Source organism: Pseudonaja textilis, chromosome 2 (genome assembly GCF_049901715.1).
Source record: "Pseudonaja textilis isolate UNSWEBS1 chromosome 2, rPseTex1.2, whole genome shotgun sequence".
Classification (NCBI taxonomy): Eukaryota; Metazoa; Chordata; class Lepidosauria; order Squamata; family Elapidae; genus Pseudonaja; species Pseudonaja textilis.
Window position 1 is genome coordinate 140534694 of NC_141991.1, and position 27028 is coordinate 140561721.

The 27028-nt window shown below is 39.6% G+C and overlaps 1 protein-coding gene across 5 annotated transcripts in view; it reads left to right on the top strand.

Moving 5' to 3' along the window:
* COL5A3 (collagen type V alpha 3 chain) overlaps positions 1-27028 on the top strand; it is a 139282-nt gene that overhangs the window by 23713 nt on the left and 88541 nt on the right. For 2 of the 5 annotated variants that reach the window (XM_026713776.2, XM_087925506.1), the window contains exons 2-12: positions 2722-2889; positions 3302-3515; positions 5443-5605; positions 10232-10354; positions 12813-12944; positions 17994-18125; positions 20908-21093; positions 23418-23468; positions 24233-24274; positions 26303-26365; positions 26590-26664. In XM_026713776.2, the coding sequence (XP_026569561.1) occupies positions 2722-2889; positions 3302-3515; positions 5443-5605; positions 10232-10354; positions 12813-12944; positions 17994-18125; positions 20908-21093; positions 23418-23468; positions 24233-24274; positions 26303-26365; positions 26590-26664 (1349 nt within the window). Of the gene's footprint in view, positions 1-2721; positions 2890-3301; positions 3516-5442; positions 5606-10231; positions 10355-12812; positions 12945-12979; positions 13240-17993; positions 18126-20907; positions 21094-23417; positions 23469-24232; positions 24275-26302; positions 26366-26589; positions 26665-27028 lie in introns of those variants that run through there. The other 3 variants (XM_087925505.1, XM_087925507.1, XM_087925508.1) reach the window with 3 other exon arrangements.

A 27028-nucleotide genomic window follows, 5' to 3' on the forward strand; every position in this document is an offset into this window, starting at 1 on the left:
TCCCTGTCCTATTGTCCCCAATTATTAGTTCCTATTTCTTATATTTAAACTTATGTTTATTCTTATTTCTTATTTCTATCGTATTGTAAACTTTTGACAAATACATAAATAAATAAAATAAATAAAATAAATAGGGGAAGGAAAATATTTTTGATGTCCTCATTTGTTGATAAAATATCATCCATCATCTAAGAAAGGAAAGGGTTTTTCAGCCAGTCAAACAGAGACAAAGAACATTCTTGTCTTTTATTATATTTTGAGAGAGAAAGAAGCAAGAAATAACAGGTAAACAATGAGTTTTACTTGTTGCTAGATAATTTTTCTTGGAATTTATTAGTGGAATATATAAGAAAGATGAGGTTTTGTACACATGTACGCACATATGCATATACATACAAATGAACAAATAGTCTGAGATATGAATGTACCAGGGTGGACAACATGATGCCTATGGCAAGAATGTGCCTGAAAATCACACTCTTGGTGCCCAATAAGCTCTGTGGCCTATCTGACTTTTATTTTTTTAGGTTCTTTAATTTTTTTTTAAAGTGGGAAGCTATCAAGCATCAAAGCAAAGCGCCAGCCTTCAGCACTACTGGGATTTCTTAGAAATAAAAAAATGATGGATGGCTGAAGTTTAGTGATTCAGGAAGAAGGAGGAGGTGGAACACTGGCAGCAATGAAAGGGATTTTTGGAATGTTAAATGAGAAGACGAAGAGCAACCTCACAGGTCTGTGTCCTAGTAAATGGATGTCCCTAATTGGTCAAATACCTCTGGCAACCACTTTATGAATGATCAAATCCTCAGTTGCTAATTTTTAATGAGAGGGCCCACAATATTATCTCAGAATTACAAATGTTGCCATCAACTCTTAAAGATTCTCTATCCATGCTGTGTAGAAATAGGCATGAAACTTTCTGGTCACAGTCTGTTAGTAATACTTAATACATACAGTGGGATGTTTTCAGTAACCAACCTATTCGTTGACAGATTCCTAATTATTAGCACGTGCGGCTGAAATCTGCACTCCTAGAAGATGTTTCCTATTCAGTTAAGTGTGCTTCACTAGACACCTAGAAATGAAGGCAAACAGCCAGAGGATTTGAGGCCGGTTTGCCAATAGTATTGAGGAAGTCTTATTTAACTGTGTTTTATTTAACACTCCTTTCATTCCACGTCTGCAGTGGGGCAGCCATATGGATCAGGTAAAAAAGGGAGTGGGGTGGCATGAGGGGGGATGGGACATGGCCAGGAATGCTGGTTGGGAAGGTGCTTAGACTAGCAATGTGTTGCTTTATATTCCACACTGCAGTCAGTGCTGGGGAAGCCTACAGATTGGGGTCACAGCCAAACTTGAAAGAATTAACTTGGCAACATAAGATAATGATGCCTAGGGTAGTTTTGACTTCACCAGACATGAGAGGATGTGCTACCATTCACTGAATCAGCCCAGAATGCAAGCTGCTGTACATCATCCTTGTCTTGCCAAGGATGGAAATCATGTGTTCCCAAGGCAAGGGCCAATCTTTGTAGTTGGGCTGCATATTTTTAATTATTTAGTGGCCAATGACCACGTAGAGCTGGATAGTGTTATCACTCTAATGAGAAAATTAATTGTTTGGGTTTCAAAAATATCTGGGATTTGCATTTTTCAGGTATCAAATATACCTGGGTTTTGCAGATTATTATATATGGACTCATTCAAGAGCTTAGCACGTCTTTAAAAACTTTTGTGCTGGAAAGACAGGAAGGTGATACACTGATCTTTTCCCCCATACATTGAATGTATATTTTAAGGTGTTCATACAGAGTATGTTTATTTGTCTTGAAATAAAACATAGCGAGGGTAACAACTTGAGTTTTAAGGGGCATAATTCCAGTTTCCATTTCTTGGAAACTAAAGGCATGTGGCATTGTTTAGGTACCAGAAACATTTCCCCCCCTTATCTGGCAAACTTATATGCCCTGAGCTGAGCCTATATAAGATACCAACCCCATCTTTGGGTTGGAAGGATTTTGAAAGAATTCAGGTGAGGCTATGATAGCTTTGCTATTCAAAGCAAGCCAATGGCTGTCTCATTAATCTTTTCCAGCAGATCTGGCTATTGATAAGAGTTTTATGATTTATAATTGTAATGAATATCCATTTTGAATGAAATTTCCAATTCTAGTCAAGGTGTTTGATGTAGAGTTGCTGCAAATCCTACCTTCCTCTATTCTTGAATGGACTCCCCTTGAATGTCTCCACCTGAGCAAATAAATAAAAAAATATTTCAAACACTTTGTATTCAGCAGATAAGTATACATTTTTTTTCAGGATGTGCTTCACTGCTATCTTCTGCCTTGAAAAGACTGCACTGAATATACCTGCTTGGGGAAACAGGGGAAAGCATACAAAAACATTACATATAACAGCAACATAGTTTTGCCTTATATAAACAATCTTTCTAGGCACCCCTTGTGATTTTCCTTTCAGTGTCTCTTTTTTGCCCGGACAATTTGTGTTCAGCTGTATCTTAATAGTGATGAGCGATAGTAGTTCTGTTAGAGCTGATAGGAATTGGAGACATGTTTCCCATTATTTTCTAAGCACATCTTGTTGCCTCGGGTAAAACAGGCTTCGCAAGAAAGGAAAAGCAGCGAGCTGGAAAGCATGAGCTGTACTTATTTTTCTTCGCTGTGAGGCTGGGATGGACCGTGTCCTGTGCTTCTCTTCCAGATGGCCTTGTGGATGTGCTCCAGGCGTTTGGTGTGCGGGAGGGCAAGAATGGGGTCACCATCGCTGCTGGCATCTGCACTCAGAGGAATGGATCGGAGGAAACTGACCTGGCCTTCCGCCTGGAGAATCACACTCATTTCATCACCCCCACCAGGCAGCTCTTCCCTGGTAATGTAAAGCAATAATATCTATGTGGATCTGCATTGTTAGCCGAACCCCAAAGCCGGTTTACATACGTATCTTAGGGCCTCATCCCTTGAACGTGTTCAAAATGATGCCTCAATGTGCAGAAGACAGATGTGTCCCAAAACTTGCTTCCTAAAATTGCGAAAAGCTGAGTACAAATGCATGCATTGTATGTGGCCCTGTGGGAAACTAGGACTGGCTTGAAATTGAGTGGGAATCTTGTCTAAATTCTGCACTTATTCTGCAATAAATCCTTCAGAGATTCAGGACTACTAGGAATTGTGTAGAGCCCTCAAAGCGGTGAAAGGGGAGAGCATTTGGGGATGGGTTAAAAGACTTGTTTGGTTCCGGGTTCTGTTGGTTTCTCAGGATGCATTATCTCCTCCTCTTGCAGATGGCCCCTTCCCGGTGGACTTTTCAATATTAGCCACAATGAGAGCACTCAAAGGCAGCCAATCTTTTTTGTTTTCCCTGCATGATGAACGTGGTGTACAGCAGCTTGGTGTAGAGATTGGACGTTCCCCCGTCTTTCTTTATGAAGACCAGCTGGGTTTCCCAGCGCCTGAGGATTATCCTCATTTTCACAGAGTCAACTTGGCTGATGGCAAGTGAGTTGGGATATTGGGGTAGGGGAAAAAATAGAAGAGAGCTATTTAGAAATGGTTCTCTTATCACACACACGTGGACATGACTGAAATATTACTTAGTTTGAGTGTGATTTTTTTTAAATAGGATTACTTTTGCAGCGGTTTTCAAAGGGATACATTATAGGTTCTTTGTTGTGATAGATTGAGAGAGGTAATATTTACACACACACACACACAAACTCACAGACATCAACAGTTTTGATTTTAATCCCAGGATTAAAGATGCCAAAATCTAACAACTGTGGTTTGCAAAAGCTACTGCAGTCAAGTACAACTTCTTCGGTAGTTAAGAAAGAGCAACTACTAAACAAAGTTAACTCTATAATGTCTTAGATCAGGGGCGTTAACTCAAAATTCAATTTCATTGAGGGCCGCATCAGGATTGTGTTTGACCTCAGGGGGCAGAGTGGGCATGGCCAGTTCGACGTCACTCGTGTCAGGAATGCCTATGGCGGCCTGAGCACTCTGCCTGCAAAAATGGGCTCCCAAGCTCTGTTTTTGACTGGGATGGCTTCCTGCAACCCTCTCTCAGTGAAAATGGAGGTCAGGAGGGCTGCCCACAGTCCTTGCAAGCTCCATATTTGGCTACAACAGCCTCCTGCAACCCTATGTCAGCTAAAATGGAGCTTGTGAGAGCCACCTGTGACCCTCCCGAGCTCTGTTTTCGCTGGCAGAGGCACCACGAGTCGGTCCTTTGCTGTTTCCAGGGTGGCCTCCACGGGCCAGACTAAGTACCTTGTGGGCTGGATCTGGCCCCCAGGCCTTGAGTTTGACAACCCTCTCTTAGATGGTTTAATAGAACTAAAATTGTGTGACCAAAGCATAATTTCTCTTTTCTTACATGCATCAATGTTTATTGAACTGATGTCACTATTAAATATATTCTCTTGATGATCAAAGCACTATAAGAAAATCAAATACTACTAGTACTTTTTCTTAAAAAAAAAACATTTTTGGTACCTGTAATATAATGCTCAGAACAGCTCTCTTGATCTGGCACCTTCTAGATATGTTAAGCACAATTTCCTTATTCCTCAGTCAGCATGAGGATTGTAGCCTTGCACAGCTGGAGAGTAGAGGTAGGGGAAAGATGGCATAGAATATTGGGTTTGATTTATGTCAGAGCTGTTTTCAAATCCTCCCCCTCAGGCATGAATTATATTGGGTAACCTTAGGGTTATTTTCCTTATCCAACTCTCAGCCCAAACATGGAGTAATTATGACAATACATTAATGAAAACCTACTAAAAGTTGCAGAAAAGTTTAATGACTGGCTTCTTCCTCCACAGCTATTACCTTTTTTTTCTTAGTGACCAGATCTGTAGTTGACCTCATAGTTTATAGGAAAAATATTATAGGCAAACATTATCTAAAACTGTCAAGTTCCACTGGGAAGAGTAAAATCTTGTGACTTTTGGTCATGAGATTTCAGACACTTTTTAAAAGCTGTTAATTTGGAGGTGGGTTCATGTATTCTATATTGTTGCAAACTACCACAGTGCTAATCTTTGGCTTTTCGTGAAATCTAGTGGTTCACATAAAGGAAAAGGATGGAATCTGTAAAACATATTTGGCAGTTTAGCATGTTAGCAAAACTCACTGAGCTGCCAACTGAAAATAAGATTTATCTGTGATGCTTCCAAATGGAATGCTTATTGCATTATTAATGGAAAGGCATTCTGCAGTTATTCTGTTTCATAGTATACATGAATGAATGAATGAATGAAGATAGTAAGAGTTCTTGGGTGGGTTACAACTGGAATATACCATTTTTGTGTGTGAATAAGGCAGAATGATTGCATAATAATAAACTCATCTGGATCTATCTCTGAAGTTCTCAAGCTAATGCTGCCTTGTCCCACTAAGTTTCTTTACTGTTTTTTACCAGATGGCACCGCATTGCTCTGAGTGTGAAAGGTGAAAGCGTATCTTTGAACATCGACTGTGAAGATGCTATAACGTTGCCCTTGAAGCGAAGCAAGCAGCCAGTTGTCAGTATTGATGGGGTCACCTTGCTTGGGGCACGTCGACCAGATGAAGACATTTTTGAGGTAGGAAAAATTATTCACAAATCTCAAATCACTTTTCCCACTCCAATGAAAGTATCCATCAGTTACACTGCTGAAAATAACTTATACATGGCTCCTTGCTGATTCTAATGATGTTAAGAGTACCAATTCCCACTGCTTCCCCTTTTCACACAACCATCTTAGCATCTCCCGATTCTAGATCTTTCTCCCTCCATGCCAGTTGTGCTATCTCTTTCACTGTGCCTGGCAAGATTACAGGAGGCTGCGATGGGTCTGGGATGACAAATTGCACCAGAATACATTTTATATAGCTACAAAGCCTCACAGAATACAGATGGCCTTTTCTGCTCTATCCCTGCTCTGCTCCCATGGGGGAAAACCAAATTGATTTGCAAGCATGGAAAGCCAGCGACTTGTGTTCTGTGTCATCTTCCCATTGCTGCCTTCCCTCTTCAGCACTTGCTGCCTGCCTGGTTGAGAATACTCAGCAGAGTCTGGCTTTGCATGCTTATACTGGCTGATTTCCGCCGAGGCCCTTTTTTTAATTGAAACAGCCTGTGATCAGCAGCCATGGGAATTTTTGGGAAGGGGCCTTCCAAAATGACAGGGCTGAGATTTGGGAACTGTTCTTTTTTTTCTTTTTCTTTTGTGGCGAGAAAATGAACTCATTGATAGCAAACACTATAGATAATAGTTGAAATCATTTTCAACTCCCAAGGAATGAGAGAGAAGGCTTTCAGTTAAGTATCTGTGAAGGAGGGGAATCTTGACAGTTTGGATTAAAGGATGAGTGATAATTAGAAAAAAAAAACCCATAAAAGATAGAAAACCTACAGAACGAAGAACTCAAAAAGACAATATTGCTAATGAATGAGAGTAAAGAAACAGAAACAAAAGACAGGATAGAAGAAGAAAAAGACGGAGAGGATTCTGTATACCGCTAGCATTCCAGAATAGGCATGGGATCAGACTTCAGGAAGACAACTTAGGGATTTCTCATCTACAAAGGACATCATTAGTTTCAGTAGCCGTAGAAGCAGAGAAAAGCCTTACTACCCCGCCTCTCCCCCCACAATACATTCTTTCTCCAGGCATAAAATGTCAGAGGGCACAACATTTTTTGAAGGCATCTAGGCTGTTATTGGCTTGGGGGTGGCCAAGAACAAGCATTTCTTGTTGTAATGCTTGGAAAACCTTGGCTTAGGGCCATCTGCCTCTGGTAATTTGGGCAGTGACTGAGGGAATGCCTAGAAATGTCGGCTTAGCAGTGGGTGGTTGCTACTCCCTTTTGTAATAAAGATGGTGGCAGGGATCTCCGCAATGGAGTTGGGGACAGGTGGTGTGGAATCCAGAGGAATGTTCCCAAGCTGGGCTAGATGCCTTTTTCCATAGAGATTTTCCATCTTGTAGTTTTCTCTTCTGTTTCCAGCAAAAAACATGCATTCAAAAGAATTGGGAACCAGTGGAGGTGGGATTCAAGATAAAATTAATAGATGTGGGATTCAAGACTAAACAGATCTTGCGGGAAGAACTGAATAGTTTTATAAATTATCATGGCTATGATTAGGTGAAAGGGCCTTGTGAAGCTCTCTTCCATTCTTCCAGTTCTGTAAAATCTCTGTGTATGCTGCAGTCGTGTTCATTGTGGCATGTGGTAAAGTGTAAACTTAAATGTGTGAAGGGCATTATTTTAAATAATCAATAGACACATACCTTCAGTCCTTTGAAACTCTTCAGTATGTTAATTGCTTATTTATGGATTCGCATCTGCTCTTCCCTCCCTTGGGTCCTGGTGTGTTACCTCTTCATGGGTGAAAGGAAGGGTATTTCTGGAAAGGAGGAACAAGGAACTCCAGAGTCCTTGCCAGGGGTATATATTCCAAGTAGAGCCACTCAGAGCATAAAGTCCACCCCAGCTTCCCAGCTAAAGCAGGTGGGCACCTAGTACCAGAGGTGGCATTCAGCAGGCTCTGACCAGTTCTGGAGAACTGGTAGCGGAAATGTTGAGTAGTTCGGAGAACCGGCAAATACCACCTCTGACTGGCCCCGCCCCCATCTATTCCCTGCCTCCCGAGTCCCAGCTGATTGGCTGGATCTTCTTTGGTTGCCCTGCACAGGAGAACGGAACTGGAAAGCAAGTTAGTGGGGTGGGGGTGGAATGGGGATTTTACAGTAACCTTCCCTTGCCATGCCCACCAAGCCACACCCACCAAGCCATGCCCACAGAACTGGTAGTAATTCTTTTTTAATCCAACCACCCTACAATGGGCAACAACAATATAAGAAGATGTTGTATAGATGATTACATTAGTGACAATTTCAAAAGCATCATTTCAAAATAAATGGGTGAAAGCAACAGTAGAGCACTCCTGTATGCTGAATATGTTGATGGAAGAAGGATTGGAAAATGATGACTGTGGTTTTAAAACTGGAGGAAGAAATACCAAAAACCCATACCATCCCGATGGCACCACTCTAACAGCTGAAAATGCAAACAATTTAAAAGTTCTAATAATGAAAATTAAGAAACATAATAACAAGAATGGGACACAGACTGTTGTCCACTTGCAAATGTTGGATGCGATTCAGAAGAAATAATGAATGGTAATATTGAAGCAGCTAAGAGATCAAGCAGGATTAGGAAGGATGCCATATCCCTATCCTGGTCCTCCAAGAGATCACTATCAGAAACCATCATTGTCACATGCATGTTGAATTCAGGCTTGAAACCAGACTGAAATGGGTTCAAATAATCTTCTTCCACCAGGGACCTCTGCAGCCCTATTTTTCTATGCAAGGAGTGTGTGAATTTTTAATGTCCTCAAGAATCAACATAATAAATCTAGCCATGAGAATATTGTGATCTTTAAAAGAACAAAGGCAAGCTCTGGACCGTGTTGTATACCTGGCTACCATGTCCTGTTGTCATCTATATATCAACTGGGTTCTTCAGTGTTTGGTTTTCTTGCATGTGTATATAGTTGGAATTTGCAGTTGTTTGGGTTCATTTATGTGCATATATGCTTCTCTGTGTTTATTTTTGAACTGTGGGAATGTTGACATTTCCCTAATTCTGGCTGCTTTAGCTCCTTCCCTTGTGACTTCCTTTTTTAACCACAGGGCTTCCTTTGCCTTGATGTAGCCCTCTCTGTCCCTACCTGACCTCATGCCTTGGACTGTGACTCACTGTAGCCCGCCCCACATCTTGCTTCTTAATTTCTCTTCTTTTCTATCTCTTCAAGAATGCTGGGAGCAGATTAATTGTGGGTCCCAACTGAGCAGGTGGGAACAGCGATTTTGTGAGCTCTTCTGGAAGTTGGCCCACTGGCCATATTTTGGGAGATAATTAATTGGGAGCAAATGTTCTCTGTGCAACAGGACTGCTAGGGTCACACTGGCTGAGCAAGAGGGGTTGGGGCATGTCAGCTGCATAAGAGAATGTGCTCGTATACACATGCAGTCATAAAAATTTAATATAGCTATTGTTGGCATTCTGATTCTAAGCCATAAAGAGAGGGAGAGGACAGAAACGAGTGAGTGAACATTCTTTGTCATACTAAATGTGGTTAATATACAAATATCCAAGTTTTTGAATTGCACATAGTTATTTGCAAACTTCATAATTGGCAGGAGGTATTTGTGCTTGGCTTTCTTGAGCAAGATTAAAAGACCACAAAATTTAGAGTGACTGACAGATCAACTGGTTTGTTCCACTTGTATTGAATCAAGTAAGTAGTGAGGTGAGATTTGCACACAGTGGAATGAGAGAGGTACATCCAGGGCCTTGGTTAAATTGATTTGGATATTGATGAGACAATTTAAAACTTAAGCAACTAAATACCAGTTAGGGCCAAACTGAGCCACAGCAATGAGGTTTATCCAGCTTTAAGCAAATGGTTGAAATTACCTTGGGAAACAGGAGGAAGAACCACAGCCAGGGCAATGGTCAGATGAGAACTATCTCACCCTTCATCAGAAATACAGTTGGAGAAAGTGTTGGAAAAGGGACCCTTATTAGTTTAGTATTAACTAAAGGCAAAGGAGGGGAAAAGTGTTTTGAGCCTAGCAAGATTAGTGTCAGTCCTTTCAGGTAGTCCAGACAGGAAACCAAACCAAGACTATTAGTACTCATGGTTTGATTTCCTTTCTGGCCTACCTCAAAGGATTAACAGATTTACAAGAAGCATGCTACTATAATCTTGTAAGGCTGAAAACACTTCTCCCCTCCCCCCATCTGCCTTTTCTTCCCAGAGGTATAGGGAAGGTCCCTCCTGAGTTGCTTTCTCCACCCCATTCTTTCTGTGGGTTGAGGTATCTCTTGTCTGGCTCTTGCCCTGGCTGTGGCTCCTCATCCTGTCTTCCAGGGTTATTCTCACAGCCCATTAATTTAGTAGAGAAAGGCTAACTAGTTAAGCTCTGGAAAATGACAATCTGAGTTAATATTCTGTAAGAATCAACAACAAAAATATGTAATTTTTTAAAGTTAGACATGCTGTAATCTTACTTTGTTAGAGTTGTTCTTAAGAGTATAAATATATATTATACAGAAAATTTTCTACACAATAAAGTCTTGGATTGAAAATGCATAAGCATATCGTATGTTCATGAGAGATTCTGAATGGTTGTGCTATGCTTCTTCCTCTTCAGGGTGATCTCCAACAATTACTGCTTGTGCCAGATCCAGCAGCTGCTGCCCAATATTGCCAGGATTACATGCCTGATTGCAACAGACAGCTCATCTACAAATTGCAGACCCAGGATGCAGAAGAGGTAGGTAGGCAACCAAAAGGTAGGAGCTGTTAATAGCCAGGTTTCTGGCCAAGTCCTCTGTGCCAAAGTTCCCTGCAGACACCCAAAGAAAGATGTCTGCTTGTGAGAATGAAACTAGCACCTGGTTGATTAGCTCTATGGAGCCCTTGCTCTCTGTACTTAAATAGTAAGAGCCTCTCTTTCTCCATGTTACTCTATATATTAAACTATGGGTTGAGATATCATTAATATGCTGATAATACTCAATTTAGATCTCTACATCTGGTGACTTGAGTGATGCTATCGCTACCCTCTCATGGTGCCTGGAGACTATAGGGGCCTGGATGCAGGACAATGGGCTACGACTGAATCCAGGCAAGACTGAGTGGTTTTGGGTGCACAGAGCTTCAAGATCAGGGTCTTTGACATCTTTGGTTCCAGATGGGGTTGCACTACCCCATTCAGACCCAGTCCTCAATTTAGAGGTTCTCCTGGACTCGCAGCTCCTACTCAAAGATCAGGGATGGACGTGACTTGGAGAGCCTTTGCACAGCTTTGGTTTGTGTACCAGCTTCAGCCTTTTTTGGATCAAGACCCCCTGCTTTCGGTCACTCAAGCCCTAGTCATCTCTCCTCTGGATTACCACAGTGTGCTTTACATGGGGCCATCCTTGAAATGCATTCAACTGGTACAAAATGCAGCAGCACAAGCAGTCCTTGGGGCCTGTAAAATGGCCCATGTTACACTGCTGCTTTGCAAGCTACACTGGCTGCTAGTTTGCTTCTGGGTGTAGTTATTGATTATGACCTTTAAAGCCCTCTATGACATAGGTCCAGATTATCTGATGAACTGTCTCATCCCACTAAGACAAGTCTGCCCTACTCATGCCAGCAGAGGAGGCCTGCTGAGGATTCCTTTGGTCAAGGAACTCTGACTGATAGGATCCAGGAGAAGAGCCTTCTCTGCTGTAATGCCAGCCATGGGAACATCCGGCTCCCTGGAGTGAGGTTTGCCCCCTTCTTCCTATGCTTCTGTAAAGGCCTGAAGACCTGGCTCTGCTGGTTGGTCTGGAGACCCAATGGGGGAATATATCACTGAAGGTGGCTACTGGACTAATCAGCTGATCCCACCTCCCCCCTTCATTTCCTGTTTCCCATCCACCTTAATTTCATATTATTGTACTTCCATTGTTTATTTTAAATTGTTTTATTCCTTTGCTATTGTTATGTTTACATTTTAATCATTTTTCCCACTGTTTTATTGTTGTAAACTACCCAGCCTAGCCCCATGGTGAGATGGGTGGCAAATAAATTTAACAGACAAACAAACAAGATGCATTTGATGAAGTAAGCTGTAGTGCATAAGAGTTTATGCCTTTTGAGAATTTTTCATTGGTTAGTCCTGATTTTTTTTTTTAAGACTCAACCTTTTTAGGGTGAATGGGACGGAATCTGATACTGACTGCTGATTTAATAAAATCAAGAAACAGCTACTGAGAGTAAGAGAATTTCAGGGGCATTAAGCAACCTGGGGAAATCCTTATAAAATAATATAAATGTCCCTCTATACACTTTTGGCTGTACATTTTTATAGATACCCCATCTTCTCCCATCACTCAAGGTTTTGTCAACTGCAGTCGTCCTGTAGCTATTTTAACCATGTGTTTTCCAATTTCCTTGGGGAAGAATGGTTAAAAGAGCGACTTGTTGAAAAAAAAAGAAAGTTTGTCTATTTGTTAGATCTTATCCCTGCCTCTAAGAAATTTGGGCCTGTTGAATGTCGCTTCCTCAGAAATACACAATCACTGCATCTGCATGATGATGCCATCACAACGTGCCATCATTTTAGTGTTGTAATTGTTTGCTGTGTCTGGAACTTTTTCACTGTAAGCGGTAGCAATCTGGTGGGTGGTGGAATCTGTATCCATTCCACCATTTGTTGAAATCTTCACACCTCTTTTAGATCCCTAAAGTGATCTGCCCCTGGACTTATCTCCTAAAGATAAGGTTCATAAGTTGCTCTGATTACTTCTCCTTGTGATTCATGGGAATGGATCTTTAGGTCTCTTGGATGATTAACCCACAATTGAAAAAGAAAGAAGGATAGTTCCCTAGGACCATGAGGAGGATAGAATTGGAGCAATTTTGGAGTATGTGGATAAAAAGAAACAGATATATTCTTACTTTCCAAATCTGTCTTCTCCAGAAGGTCATATTGAACCACAAATAAATCTGTTGTGTGATGGTCTTCCCTCTGTGTTCTCCAAGGGGTTGGTGCCATGTTCCTGTCTGTCTCTTGTGAATGGTTTTCTGGTGGCTGAGCCTGGACGTATGGGTGGTGACTTTTGGTGTTCTAAGGAAATGGGGAAGTATTTTTTTGTTCTTTCTCAAGTGCCTGTTCTCTCTCTTTTTCTCTCCCCCACCTTCTCTTTTTTTCTCCCCTTCTGTATCCTATCTGCTCCCCTCCCCCCTTTGTACAGAACATCCCACAGAGGAAGGGAAAGAAGGGCAAAGGCAAAGGAAGGGGCAAGGGCAGGAAGAAAGGTAGAGGCAAGAAGAAGAGAAACAAAGAGTCCCTCGAGAAGTCCTCGCTCAGTTCAACCTCAGGCGAGGTAGAGAGTGCAACTAACTGCTCTCTGCTGATCTAATAACTTCTGGTCCCTGACAGCCTAACCCATTGCCTCCTAACATGCCTAACCCATCTAATTAGCAGCTTCCTCTTGCTTTATCATCTATGGTTCTTCAGGCAGAACTGCTTGCAGAGTGTCTGACCTTTCTGCCCTTATGGCTGCCCATTGACTGCCTTGCATGAGGGCTGATGGTACCATGTACAAATAGCCTCTGGCTAGGGAGCTCAAGGACTCTTACTTCCATTAGTCCCGATTGGCTGCAAAGTTCCAAACAGAGGTGAGTTTGAACACCTGAACACATGTTTTTCTCTATCAAATGCCAGGCCAATGCATTTTCAATTTTCCTTCTGATGTTCAGTCAAAATCAGGAGAACTCATGGTCACTCCAGACCATGAGATAAGTGGATGTTATTCTATTGGGGTCAAATCGAATAAGTGTAGAACTCTGGGAAGTGAAGTCATGTATCTTTGCTCTTCAGACAATTATGAACAATGCATTAGCTTTAGGAGCTATGTAGATCCTGGTGCTAAACAGTTGCAGGAGGGAATATCTTAGAAGCATTATCAGAATGACAATAAAGGTAGTCCTTATTTGTCAACTACAGTTGGGGCTGGCAACTCAGTCATTAATTGAATTATGGTCTTCATCTTTCCTTTGTTTTATAGATCGGAAAAGCTTATAGTGCAAGAATTGGTCACAGTTACTTCTTCCTTACTGTGATAACTGCAAACAGTAGCTAAACAAGGACTACCTGTATGAAGTCCATCTTTTGGAAATGGCTTATAATTAAAATACCACAGGGTTCCTTAGCTACCATATGCAGAGCTTATCGTCTTTGAATAACGAAGCTGGGGTAACAGCTATTTATCTGGATTTAAGTGACCTTTCAAAAATGACAATGTAAATATATGCCTCAACCTCATGGAAGCCCTTCCGTTACCTTATCAGGTTTTGAATTTTGAAGACGAAAACATATTTTGGTCTAGCACATGGAAGAAATACAGAATATGGCCACTCTGAGAATTCAGAGAATTCAAGTTGAAACATGATATAATAGAATGTAAGTGTTAAAAGGGATCTTGGAGATCATTTAGATCTGGTAGATGTCCATGTAGCATTTATATAAACACTTCCAATAAAGGAGAATCTATCATCTTCTGAGGCAGTTATCTCTTTATGGAATAGCTTGCATCTTAGGACATTTGTCCAAATGAAATAATTTAAATCCACTATGATTTATTCCTGTTTTCTGCAACGGCTGCAAATAGTTCTATTCCTCCTTCTATGTGACAACCCTTAAGATACATGAAGTCAGCTATCCTGTCTCCCTGAAGTCTTCTGTTCTCCAAGCTAAATAAATTCAAGTGTTCTTCATAATCCTCCCCCTCCTTCCAGATCCTTAATCATTTTGGCTGTTCTCTTCTGGATACACTCCATTTCTTGATCTCCTTCTCAAAATGTGGTGCCCAGAGCTAAAAATATTCTAGGCACTGCATAGTCAACATACAGTAGGATTGAGAGAAACAATAACATGCACAAAAATTATGTGCATACAAATGGTTTCTTTTAATGTATACATTTTGTACATAACTTTCCTATTCAAAATTCTTGTAAATACTTTTTGGAATTGCAAATTTTCTACATTTTCAGAAAACCGATTCCTGCATTAATGATGCATTATCAATAATAGGCCCTAGTTTGGGTCTGCCATGGAAGCTATAAATGTGACATTGGAATTTTAAGGTATTGTGGCTTGAAGAGGTTAATTCAGGAAAAACTGTTAATCAGCACTCCCACAAAAATAGTTGGCTCCAGTTTCCTTTCCTGGTGATAATAGGTTTGGTATCTTTCCTTTTATCCATTTTATTCTCTATTTTTCATGTTCCTGCCCCTGTTTTCTCTACTTTGGTGATTTTGAAAAGAAAATAGCAAAAGTTCTATATACTTTGCAGTTTGGGCAGCACCCACTATTTTTCTTCCTTTATCCTAAAATATCAAGGAGCAGTATGTGGCAAGGAGACTGAAGATTTGAGTAAAGATTTTACTCAATCACAAGCTGGTTAAACCTGCTGGTTAAATCTGCAGAAGATCAACTGTATGCTTTAAAAAAAAAAAGTCCGAAAGGTTATTAGGAGACTCTCCTAACTTCCTGCTAGGATTAGCTATGCAGTGAAAAGCGATGTTAAAAATGGTACCAAATAGCTCACAGCTAATAACAGCTTTAGATTCAACCATTATTCTTGGTTATGTATGTAAGTTGATCATAAGTTATAGGTTTATGGTAGTTGAATACTGTGCACACTCTTGTTTAATTTTGCTGGCACAACTAGGTTTAGCAATTTAAGAAATTTGTAATTTTATAATAGAATCTGGACATTATCTTAAGAGTTTTAACAGAATTTTTTTTGCAATTGTTGATCCTTTTGTTCTGATTGTTTTAGCTTATGTTCAAACAAATATATTTGCATTTTGTTTTCCTCTTGTCTTCCGCTAATGACCTTTTTATGTCAGGGAAGCATCCCCAAATGTGTGAAATACAGGACAGGGGGATGCTGAGCTCATCCTGCCAGTGAATCATTCTTGCCTTGGCCAAGGGGAACCTTTTCCCGGCCAAATGGAGCAGCTGGCAGAGTTCCTTTTTCTAGAATCAGAATTACAGCTGTTTGGCTGTTTAGTATTGGCAATAACAAAGCATTTCTCTTTTCCTTGTCTAATCTCTTCTCAGGAAGAATTTGCCACCCACTTATCCCTTTCTTCTCTCCTGATGTAGGCACACTTCATTTCATCTAATTCTGCAAATACTTGTCTAGCAATAAAGTTCAAGTTTGTTGTGCATTTGATCGGGTAGGCAGCTGTAGCATCCCTTTTATATAGATTCCTACTGTATGTTAGTGAAATCGCAGCCCCCAAAGTTAATTCTTTGGTTAGTTTTTGGTTTAGTCAGTCCTTTTTTGCAATCATGCCTTACTGCATCGTGAGATATCTTTACAATACTACAAGTTCTCGAAGAATTTACTAGACTGATTTGCCTTTTCAAAAGGAGCTCCTTCAGGATTAAAAGTTGTCCATGGAGATTTATGCACAATGTTGAGGAGGTGGCTTTCTCTGTAGTCTTAGGAGTCTGTAAAGAAGCTATTTCAGGGGTGGTTTAGCCCAGTAGTAAATAGATGGAAGATAGAGTTACTAATATACATTTGTGTACACAGATACAACACACACACACACACACACACACTGTCACCAGAAAAACTTTGATAGGTTTGATGTAAACATTGGGGTTTCAACTTTACTTGAGGGCATCTTCAGGCAAGGTTGGCAGTAGTTTTGAAAGTGATTTGTCATTGCCTTCTTCCTACATCCAAGTTAATGCTTGATTCAAATATTAACTAAGCCTTGCCTTGCTTAGCTTTCAATGCTTGACAAGTTCATCCAGATTCAGATCCCACTTTGGGATATACTTGAGATTAAACTGAAGAACTTGGTTGCATTCAAGGACGTATCCAAAGATTTCATGTGAGATTATGTATTCAAAGATTACATGACTACTTAAGATCTGTTGTCTTTGCACTTTTCCTGCTCCTGCAACCTATTGGAATCATCAGAATACAGATAGTCCTTCACTTAACAACCACAATTGAGCTCAAAATTTTGATTGTTAATTGAGACAGTTGTTAAGTGAATTTTTCCCCATTTTACAACTTTTCTTGCCAGGAAAATCACTGGAGTTGTTAAGTGAATCTGGCTTCTCTATTAATTTTGCTTGTCAAAAGGTCTCAGAAGATGATCACATGACCCAGGACACCGCAACTGTCATAAATATGAGTCAGTTGCCAAGTGTCAAGAATTTTTCACATGACCATGGGGATGCTGCAACGGTTGTGTGAAAAACAGTCATTCGTTTTTTCAGTGTCGTTCTAACTTCGATTGTAAATCAAGGGCTATCTGTAACCAAAAAGATTATATGATTTCCTGACATAGCATCTCTTTCCCCAGTAACTTTGAGTTTCAAAATTGCCAATGCACAAACCTTATTTCTTTCTTAGAACATCGAGTGACGTTCCTTCTGCAGTTACATATATTCATCAACCCTTTTTTTTTTCCTTCTAAGTCCCAATTCAGGGGAACTTTCCATATGTGTAGAAGTCACCTGCAATAATGAAATAATACTCTTCCCAAGGTGCTGTTTTGTCTTGCCTCAAGATCTGCTGGATGTTCATGGGAACATAACACTTGGAATACATAAATTAGAAGTAGACTTTAAAAGAATGGCTATGAGCTCACATAGATATCAGAAGATAACACTGCAGCAGGGAACACAATTCACTGACCTTCAGGCACACCTGTCCTAGAAAATGACATACGCAGCACATTGATGTCAACAGCCTATACAGTTTACTCACAGATTGTTGATGGGCTGGGACAAGTTGGCAGAAGAAGCTCTTTTCCTCGTATAGATTTTGCTGTCTCTTTACAGATTTCCAGATAAATGAATGGCACCAAATGTGAATTTTCCTACCAGGTGTTCTAAGTTTTGTAAGTCTCAGAGTGAAAAACTGTACTTAATGTGCTTGAAAGTGCAGCTGCATTTCTGCCTCTTTCCCAATATAGTACAGCCTCTGATCTACTGGAGCTTTTTCCCTTTCTTACCAAACTCCACTCCTAGATCTGCTAGCAAACATGGTTTAACTAGTAGGTGCTGCCAAATGTATTTCAGTGTTTAAACCCTCAAGGAACTTGGCAGATATGGTGCCAGGAGATTTTACACTGAAAGATTAATCTTTTATAATAAGTTCCAAGCAGATCTCCTAGGCATGGAGGTATGAAAGGCTGTTTCTGCTCTAACCTCAAGGTACTAGATTTTATTGGCCTGAATTTCTCTTATGTCATGACCGCTTTAGTTGGCTTTTGGCTGCTGGCATATTTCTAACCCCTAAAGAATTTGTACAAATCTATGAGCACATTGCTAAATCTATGTTGCCAAATAAGGTATATATTCCTTTAACATCTTATGTCTCCCCACCACCTTCAAGAATGAGATTCCAACAGATATTACTCCAATGAAGGCAGCTACTGAGTTCTGGGGAAAGGATCCTGATGCAGAGCTTGGCATCCTCACTTCTACCACTATGACAGCCAACTTCAACCTTACACACAATTATGAGGTAAGATAGACATTGTTTCCAAGGCCCCCAGGGTGCTCTTTCATTGTCAGAGTCTAAAGAAAGCAGGGAAAGGGTGAGATGTAGTTGGGATAGATATAAAGATGAGAAAGTTTAGGTGCAATGCTTTTCTTTTTGTACTGAAAACTATGTTTTGGTTTTGGAGCCAGCCAAGTCCCCACTCCAAAATGTAGTAAACAGGCCTGGAAACAGCTGAAGTTAATTTGATTGAATTTATTTCCCAGTCATGTATTTAATAATTTAATTCATGTGCTTCACTAAAAGTATAATTTGGCATCAAATTTTGAAGGTCTTTAGAGGCTGCTTTGGGGGCCACATGAAGCTCTGGGATGTCAGTTAATTCATCTGTGGTCTGTGGTATGTCAACATTCATGAATGTTATAAAGACTTTAAAGCCATAAGATGTCTTCAGACCATGCATATGGTCTCACTTTCCTAGGACTTTATCACTCCAAAATGCAGAATCCAGAATAACATCTAAAGAATCTCTGTTGCCAATTCTACCTTTAGATACAATGAGGTAGTCCACTCAGATCAGGGAAGGATTTGGATTTGAACTGAATCCCTACCAATTGTCTTCCCAAGATACTGCCTATAGCAGTACGTGCAGTGTTTTGTTTGTTTTGGCAGCTTTTCACAATACAATATTAGGCTAAGAGTTTCGCATTTGCAAAAGGGTTGCCTTCTCTAGCACCTTTCCAGAGTCTTCATATGAGGCATCGTGGTGATAGACAGCCACTCTAAAGAGCTGCCCCAACTTCAATATTTTGCTTTGAATGCTATTTGGAGAAAAGGATTGAGAGCTGCAAGTTCTTCAAAATAGTTGGTGTCCCTGAGGAATGCCCAGAGTAAAATCTATGGCAGTCTGCCTTACCAGAAAGCTGCACCCATCCTGAAACCTGATTAATGTGGCTCTTCAGGGCACTCATTTTGACCCATAGCTGACTTTAATGGGAGAAATGGTCAAAAAGGGAGAATGAGAGGAGTGGCAGTAGCAGTCAGTGAAGGATGGAGCTAGCACAATGTATAAAAAAGGCAGTTGGGATAACCCAATAGATTGCAGTTGTTTCTGAGACATCCAAAATCTTCCTATTTGTACTTTAGTTTGGTTGCTTCATTTGTATATAAAATGAGAATGTGATTTGGGTGTGTTCAGTTGTATCCACTCCTAATAAGAGGTACCATAGGCCCAGAAAAACTATGACATATTTTTTTACTTAACATTACAATTGTTTTTATTAAAATCTTGGAGATGGACGCTATATTGTCTCCAGCCAGTGACAATCACCCTCAGGTTCTCCATCCATCATATAGTTTCAGTTCTATCCTTTTCATTAAAATCCTCAAAAGCGAGTTTATAATAACCCTTGTTGGACTTGAAAATGCCGAATGGAATGTGCTTTTCAGGTCCTCGCTGTTGAAAGAGTAACTGGACATACTTTTATTTCAGTAGGGATTGCACATAACTAGTAGCAATTTGGTGATTAAATTACTGCTGGGAAAATCCAACTGTATGCCATAGTAATTTCCCATGGGATAATTGTAAGAAACAATGTAGATATTTCTAGGGTACAGTGTAAGTATTACTGTCTGGGATAGAAATCATCAAGCTGCCTTTTCCCTCTCAGCATGTGGCCAAAACAAAGAATTAAAACAGCAATTTAATTCTTAACCGTTGGAAATGTAAACCTAGTTTAGGACAGAGCAGAAATGGGAAGATAATAGTTTGGGATCTACTGGTTAGATCTTTATATGATTTGAATTTAAGATACTGAACTTTTAATGATTTATCTACAATTCTTCAGAATTATGAAATCTATCCTTGAAATTTACCTGCAATCTCTGAGAGAGACCTTACTAGGTTTTTAAAATTGGATTAAGATTTTAGGTATGATCTGGGTTGTCGCTTAAACAACTTGAGGAATTATTCATAAATATACATTATTTATGAATATACATAAATTTATGAATATATATAAATATACATTAAATACAGAAATATGATGAAAACAGGAAAGGAATAAGAAAAAGTAGATTTTTTGGTATGACTTGGTTTCATTTCTGGGATACAAGGAAAATCTCAAGTTTCTTTAATTAATTAAAGCTTCTTTAATTCTATGTGTCTATATTCTTGTTTCAGTTAGTGGATCTTGAGGTTCTAGTAAACAAAGCAAAGCAACAATAAATGAAATGATGTAAAATAAAAACAAAGTTCTGCAACCTCTACATTTTGCTATTATCTCTTAAAAATTAAAATGGGAATAAAATACTACTTCCCTTATCATTTAACATTACTGTCATGCAAATCCATAACTTTTTCAATTGTACTCCAACTGTTTAATACCTAGCCTTATCAGGGGAAGAAAATCCACTGGATTGAACCTTTGGTTCATGTTCCTCATCCCATCTAATCAGAAGCTATACATAACCATTTTCATAATTTGTTAGATCCTGTCGTTATTGGTAATCCAGCAAATATGTACACATAAAAACATCCAAAAGTCTGTTGGTGTATTCAGGATAGGAAGATGTATATTAGAGGCTGTATCCCACACAAAACCATATACCTAGATTCTAGAATATACATATCTGTGCAGGCCTGAACAGGATTCAATGAACAAAGTTTCTTTTCTTTTAAAGGAAAACATAAAGTAATGCTAGGAGAAAGAGTTACATATAGGAAGAGACTAATAGTGAGTGTGCAATGTAATTATCATTAAATATGTCTACTGTACTTCATATCCCCTTTCCTAATCCCCAACAGGACTTTCTTGGAGAAGAGTATTTAATCAATGAAAATAGAGACTTGAATGCCAATGACACTTACAGAGCATTCGATGAGAGACTTGACAATAAAGATTATGAGGACTACTATGACCGACGAGGGGCCAGTGAAGCAGAGCACTATGATCCAGCTGAGCACATCGAAGCCACCATCCTACTTCCCGAGGTAGCAACTCTACCAACATTTCTCTTAAGCAATGAGTAACCATCTGAACACTGCAGAAATAATCTCATTTCATTCAAATAATGCATTCCTGATTTGGAACTAAGCTCAGTTTTACTCAGTGGTGCTTGTTTTTGATTGTATAAGTTCAAAAACATACTGAGGCTTAACCAGTTGGAACGCAAGTATTACAATTCTAATTAAAAGATAATCTTGCAAACAAGACATACCATTTAAACTCTTTAAGCTTCGGAATAAGAGAGGAAAGGACTAATCTCTCTTGTATTAAAAATACTGATTTGTCTAGTCTTTTGAAAATAATAATAAAATCTTTGAGCCAACTTAACACTTTTCCCATTGCTAGAGCAAATAGAATCTTAGCATTCCTGCACATAAATTGCTCCTGATTTGCACTCCCTCATAAGCTCCCTTCTGTAGTTTCATTGTTAGGTCATGACCCTCAGTTGCATTGATTGTTGTGGGTCAAGACCCAAAGTCTCATCTGAAATCCATGAGAAGATAGAATAACAAAAGGCGGTAGTTCATCAGCGGGGCTACAGTGTGATTATAATCTGCCTCTTGTATAACCCATCTGCATAATCACGCTGTCTTCCCCCCTCCTCATCCCAGTTTAAATTCCACATCAGTCTAGTCCGTCTATGCATCTGATGAAGTGAGGGACAGCTCATGAAATCTTATGCAATTGAATAAGATGTGTTATTCTGAAAAGGAGCTCCCAGGCTCCTGATTTTCATCATCAACATTGTGAGTCCATTAAAGAAGCTAAATCCACTTTCAGTCATGCTTCCATTGCACATCAGATTGGGTTTGTTAATTCCATATACTGTATGTATGTATGTATGTATGATATGCAGCTTTGTTCGGGTATTTTCCCATGTCATTATAGTTGTGCTTTTAAAGCTGTAGCAACATTTCGGCAGAATCTCATCTGCCATCATCAGGCTTCTGTATACAGATTCTGTATGAGATTCTGTATGAGATTCTGCCGAAACATTGCTACAACTTTAAAAGCACAACTATAATGACGTGGGAAAATACCCGAACAAAGCTGAATGCCATACATGTAAGTACCCGCGAAAAACATTGCTACAACTTTAAAAGCACAACTACAATGACATGGGAAAATACCCGAACAAAGCTGAATGCCATACATACATACATACATACATACATACATACATACATACATATATTTTCTTAAGTTTTCGAGGGTACTTACATGTATGGCATTCGGCTTTGTTCGGGTATTTTCCCACATCATAGTATATATATATATATATGCACACACACAATCACAATCTCTCTTTATATTAAAAAAAACCTCACAAATATATTTTAATGAGTAGAATGGAGATGAGGTGTGTTGGTGCCCAAGTCATACTTTCAGTTGTCTCTCATGTCCAAAATGCTCCAAACATGTCAAACTATTTCCCAAGGAACATTACAGATAATTTTAAAAAGAGAATGTTATGTGTTTAAAGAGAAGAAATTCTAAAAACTGGGCTCTGCTGTTTCTCAGAAGGATACGTCTATCTCCACCTAGATATTTGCCAAGATTTTTATTTGGGACTTAGGAGCACTGAAACTCCAATGACATTAATCATAGATATTTATGAATGCCTTGTTGCCCCTATGCCTCACCCACTCTTTTCCCAATGGCTAATTGCCACCAGGCTGGGATGGAAACTTGGCATTTAAACCAAGATTGATTTGCCCTTTGCTGAGTCTTCTGACTCAGTCCAGAACCTGCTGTGCATTACATATTCCCATGGTGCATTATTTCTCATGGCAAGGATTTCTGTTCCACCTTCTGGGCTAAGAAATTGCTTTTTGAGTAACATCAAACATTTCTCAAATTTGTTTCCAATGTCTGGAGAGGTTAAGTCATTTATTTGCTCCTATTTCACTCATCATGCATTAAGTCTGGAGAAGTGTGGGGTAGCTCACTTTACAGGAGAGGTCACTGGAGATCACTTTCTATCTAAGCAACAGCTAGCCTTCAATGCCAATTCTCACAATCAGTCAACTCAGAAAAATCCCACACTTCTTTCTAACAACTCACATAGTCCAGAATCAAATCCACTTTCATTTAAGGTACAGTAACTTGTTTCGTTTGAATAGTAGATGGCTTAAGATTTGTGGCTCAGTAAATCAGATTGAAGAAACAGTCATCTTGAATATCTTCTCTACTTTAGGGGGGTCATCTCCATCTACAATGCAGTTGTAGATTCTCACATTATCATAATTCTCACATTATCATAATTACTGGTCCTAATGGGGATTATTTATTCTCTTTGTGCCTATAGCAGCAACCAAATCTGAAGGGACAGAAAGGGGAGGCAGCAGTCGTCGAACCTGTGAGTAAGATATGTTTTCTGTTCTGGCTTTGCCAAAATCCATCAGCCTGGTTGGAGACTTAATTTCAGCAGAAAGTGGTGGCTTGGGGTTTGTGGTCAGTTCCATCTTGATTCTTGGAAGGATAAATATCCAAAACTCTAGTGGCTTCTATACAGTTGAGAGATACTAGGAATATACTCTGGAAATTTGAGATAGAGCAATTGGGTCTTGGATGAGGACAAAAATCTTGCAGACAAGTCCAAAAACAAACACTTACAAATATATGAGAGTGGGAAAATCTATCCCTTTATTGCATTCACAGAGTGGTTTCTGGATCTTAGCTGAATGTTTTGTATGCTTTATTAGTGGCTGTGATATGCTGGGTTTTTCCTCTGATAAGTATAGATCACAATATAGTTTTCCCTTCTGAGGATAGTTAGCATAATTGGGCCCCAGAATCACAGGCATATATCATGATAATGTCTCATGGGTACAGAAGATCTAATTATGCAACAATTAGCTATTTCGTTTTTATACATTCAACAAGCTTGTTACTTGTGCAGAGCATTCAACCATATGCATGTAAGTAGTTTATTCCTCAGGTATTAAAGAATCGTTAGCATTTCTCTTATCCTTCTTGCAAGCGTGTGAACTTATTTCAGTGCTTAGAGGCAATTAAATTCACATCAAATAACTTTGTGAATATTCACAGGCCACAAAGTCACCCTTTCCATTCAGAACCAGTTTAAGATTGTTAAATCTTTCTCCTTTCTTGCTGTTGCAGGGTATGGTTTTTGAAGGGCCACCTGGATATCGGGGTCCACAGGTGAGAGGCATAATAAGTATGGTGAAATCAGTTTTCCCAATCACTTTAAAGCTGTTGAGGTGGTCACCTCCTTCCTGGTTCCTGGTTTTCCCCCCCTTCTGGGCAGGGAAAGATGATTTGCAACAGCACAATCCAGGTTGGTGCCATTATAAACAGGATTGGGAATAGACCTATTCCATGTCTTTCTACTCCTTTTTCTGCCTTTCCCCTGCATGTCCTTAGATGGGAGAAGCAAAATCGCAGGAAGGTCTTGAGAGGGTTGATTGCCCCTTCTCTGTAGAATTTTGTCTCAATCATAGATGTTTGAAAATACATTTAATATACGAGAAACCTGCTTGCAGGGCATGGGATAAGTAGTTTAAATCCCAAACACAAACAGGGAGCTTGCAGGCAAAAAGATAAATTTAAACTTCATATAGCATGATTACTCCCATGAACATGACCCACTGAAGTGTGCAATTCGTGCATGATCATTGATTTGCCCCCAAACTCCCAGTATATTTCATGGGAATGTGAATATCTCTGCGATTCCACCCACCCCAATATTTTAGCATAAAAGTAACAGTACAGTGGAATCTCTGGTCACAAACACTTCTGACCACTATCAAATTGGGTTCTAACCCAAAAATCCACAACATTTTTAATCGGGTCATGATTCAAAAATCAGGCGGCGATCAAACACAGCTGCAGCCTATTCCCTTTCTGCGCCGATTTCCCCTTCCATGCCATTTTTTTTGTAGGTGCATGTGAAGACAGTCTTGCTTCCAGTCACGACCAAATTGTGACTGAAGTTACAGAACAAATTATGGTCATGACTGGAGGTTCTACTGTACTCTGTTTTCTTTTGCCAGGCAGTTGCAAGAAAAAAAATATTAAAGAACAGGGTATCTCTGAACATTAGATACCAACTTCTTGAACTGAACTGAGTTCAGCACTCAAGTTGTTGATTCCTGGAAACTTAAGAAACCTTCGTTTCAGCAGCCTCATGATGGAGGGAAAAATTATGAGAAGCTGGTTGTTTTTTTTATCAAGTCTATCAAAGATCATCCAATATTCTTCTGATCATTGATCTTTTAACTTAGTTCCCCAATATGCCTTCCTAGAACCAATTATCAACTTCTATGGAATGAAAAGACTATCTGTCCCTCCATTTAAACTCATTACAGGTAGTCCTTGACTTACAACCACAATTGAGCCCAAAATTTCTGTTGCTAAGTGAGACATTTGTTAAGTGAGTTTTGCTCCATTTTATGACATTTCTCTCTACAGTTAAGTGAACCACTGCAATTGATTTGTTACTTTCTGTTGAGTGAATCTGGCTACTTCATTGACTTTGCTAGCCAGAAAGTCACAAAAGGGAATCACATCACCTTGGGACACTGCAAATGTCATAAATATGAACCAGTTGCCAAGCATCTGAATTTTGATTACATGACCATGGGGATGCTGAAAAGGTCATAACTGTGAAAAATAGTCATGTCCCTTTTTTCCATACTGTTGTAACTTTGAAAGGTCACTCAATGAACTGTTGTTAATCAAGGACTACCCGTATAAGGAAGTAAGCAAACAGGAATACCTGTTTGATAAGATGGAGGAAAAAAAGCCTTGAAATTGAGGAATTAGAATGTCTTCAATAAGGACCTGTTAATGTTTTTTTGCTTATTGATAAACCTTATAAAGCATGCCATATGTTTCTGACAGTTTAGTCAAGAAGTACAGAGTTTTACAAAAAGTATAATCCAAGTACATCTGCAGAAGGAGACTAATGATTGATGTTAGTATCTAGGTGTATTATGCGGTCTTTTCCTGTTACTCATAGGGAGGAAAAGGAAACTATGCATAATTTTTAAACTTCATTGTCTGCAGCCTGATTTTTGGAACAGTCAGACATAAAGTTGTTGCTGTAGATACATTTGATCCAATGCTTGGTTTGGATATTACCGTGTCATGTATGTTTCTATTTTAAAAGAAGAATTATCTGTGAGATTTTCTTCATTTATCTTAATTTTCTGCTGTATCGTTTCCCAGGGAGAGATGGGTCCAATAGGATCACCAGGGCCACCGGGATTTCCAGGAGATCCTGGCGAGCGGGTAAGGAAATCTCTATGTGGTTCAAAGGAATGATAGTCTCTTCGATATTTCCCCCTGGCGATTTTTCATCGTCTCTGAAAATGGTGGGTGTGGGGAGTAAGGAATTGCCGGCATGCGCCCTTTCTGTGTATCTCTTTGACAAGCCTCAGCTTGATATTGCTTTCTTTTAGTCCAACGATTCTCAAAAATGACTGACAGAAGCATCTTAACTCACTTTTGCACAGGGACCACCAGGCCTCCCAGGCCTTCCAGGAGCTGATGGGCTACGTGGACCTCCTGGGACAATGATCATGTTGCCAGTAGGTGATGCAGGGAAATGGATCAGTTTAAGAATACGAGATATACTGGCAGGAAATAACGTCATCCTGTCCCTTTGAGAAGCAGATTGAGTGATTTTCAGTTTTAGCGAATTTTTGATGTAAAACAAGAATCCTTTCTGAGTTTCCAGGGGCATTATTTTGAGTCTATTCCAGCTGCAAAAATGTGTTGACATTGATTATAAAATAAGATCCCAGATGATAGGTTAGGTAAGAAACGGGTCAAGAAGAACTCACCTTTATGTGAACGAGTATCCAGGAGGGAAGCTTTTTTTTTTTTAACATGGAAAGGATTTTGATATGGAAAGTTTAAGGACTGAGAAGTTAAGTTCATATATACAACTCA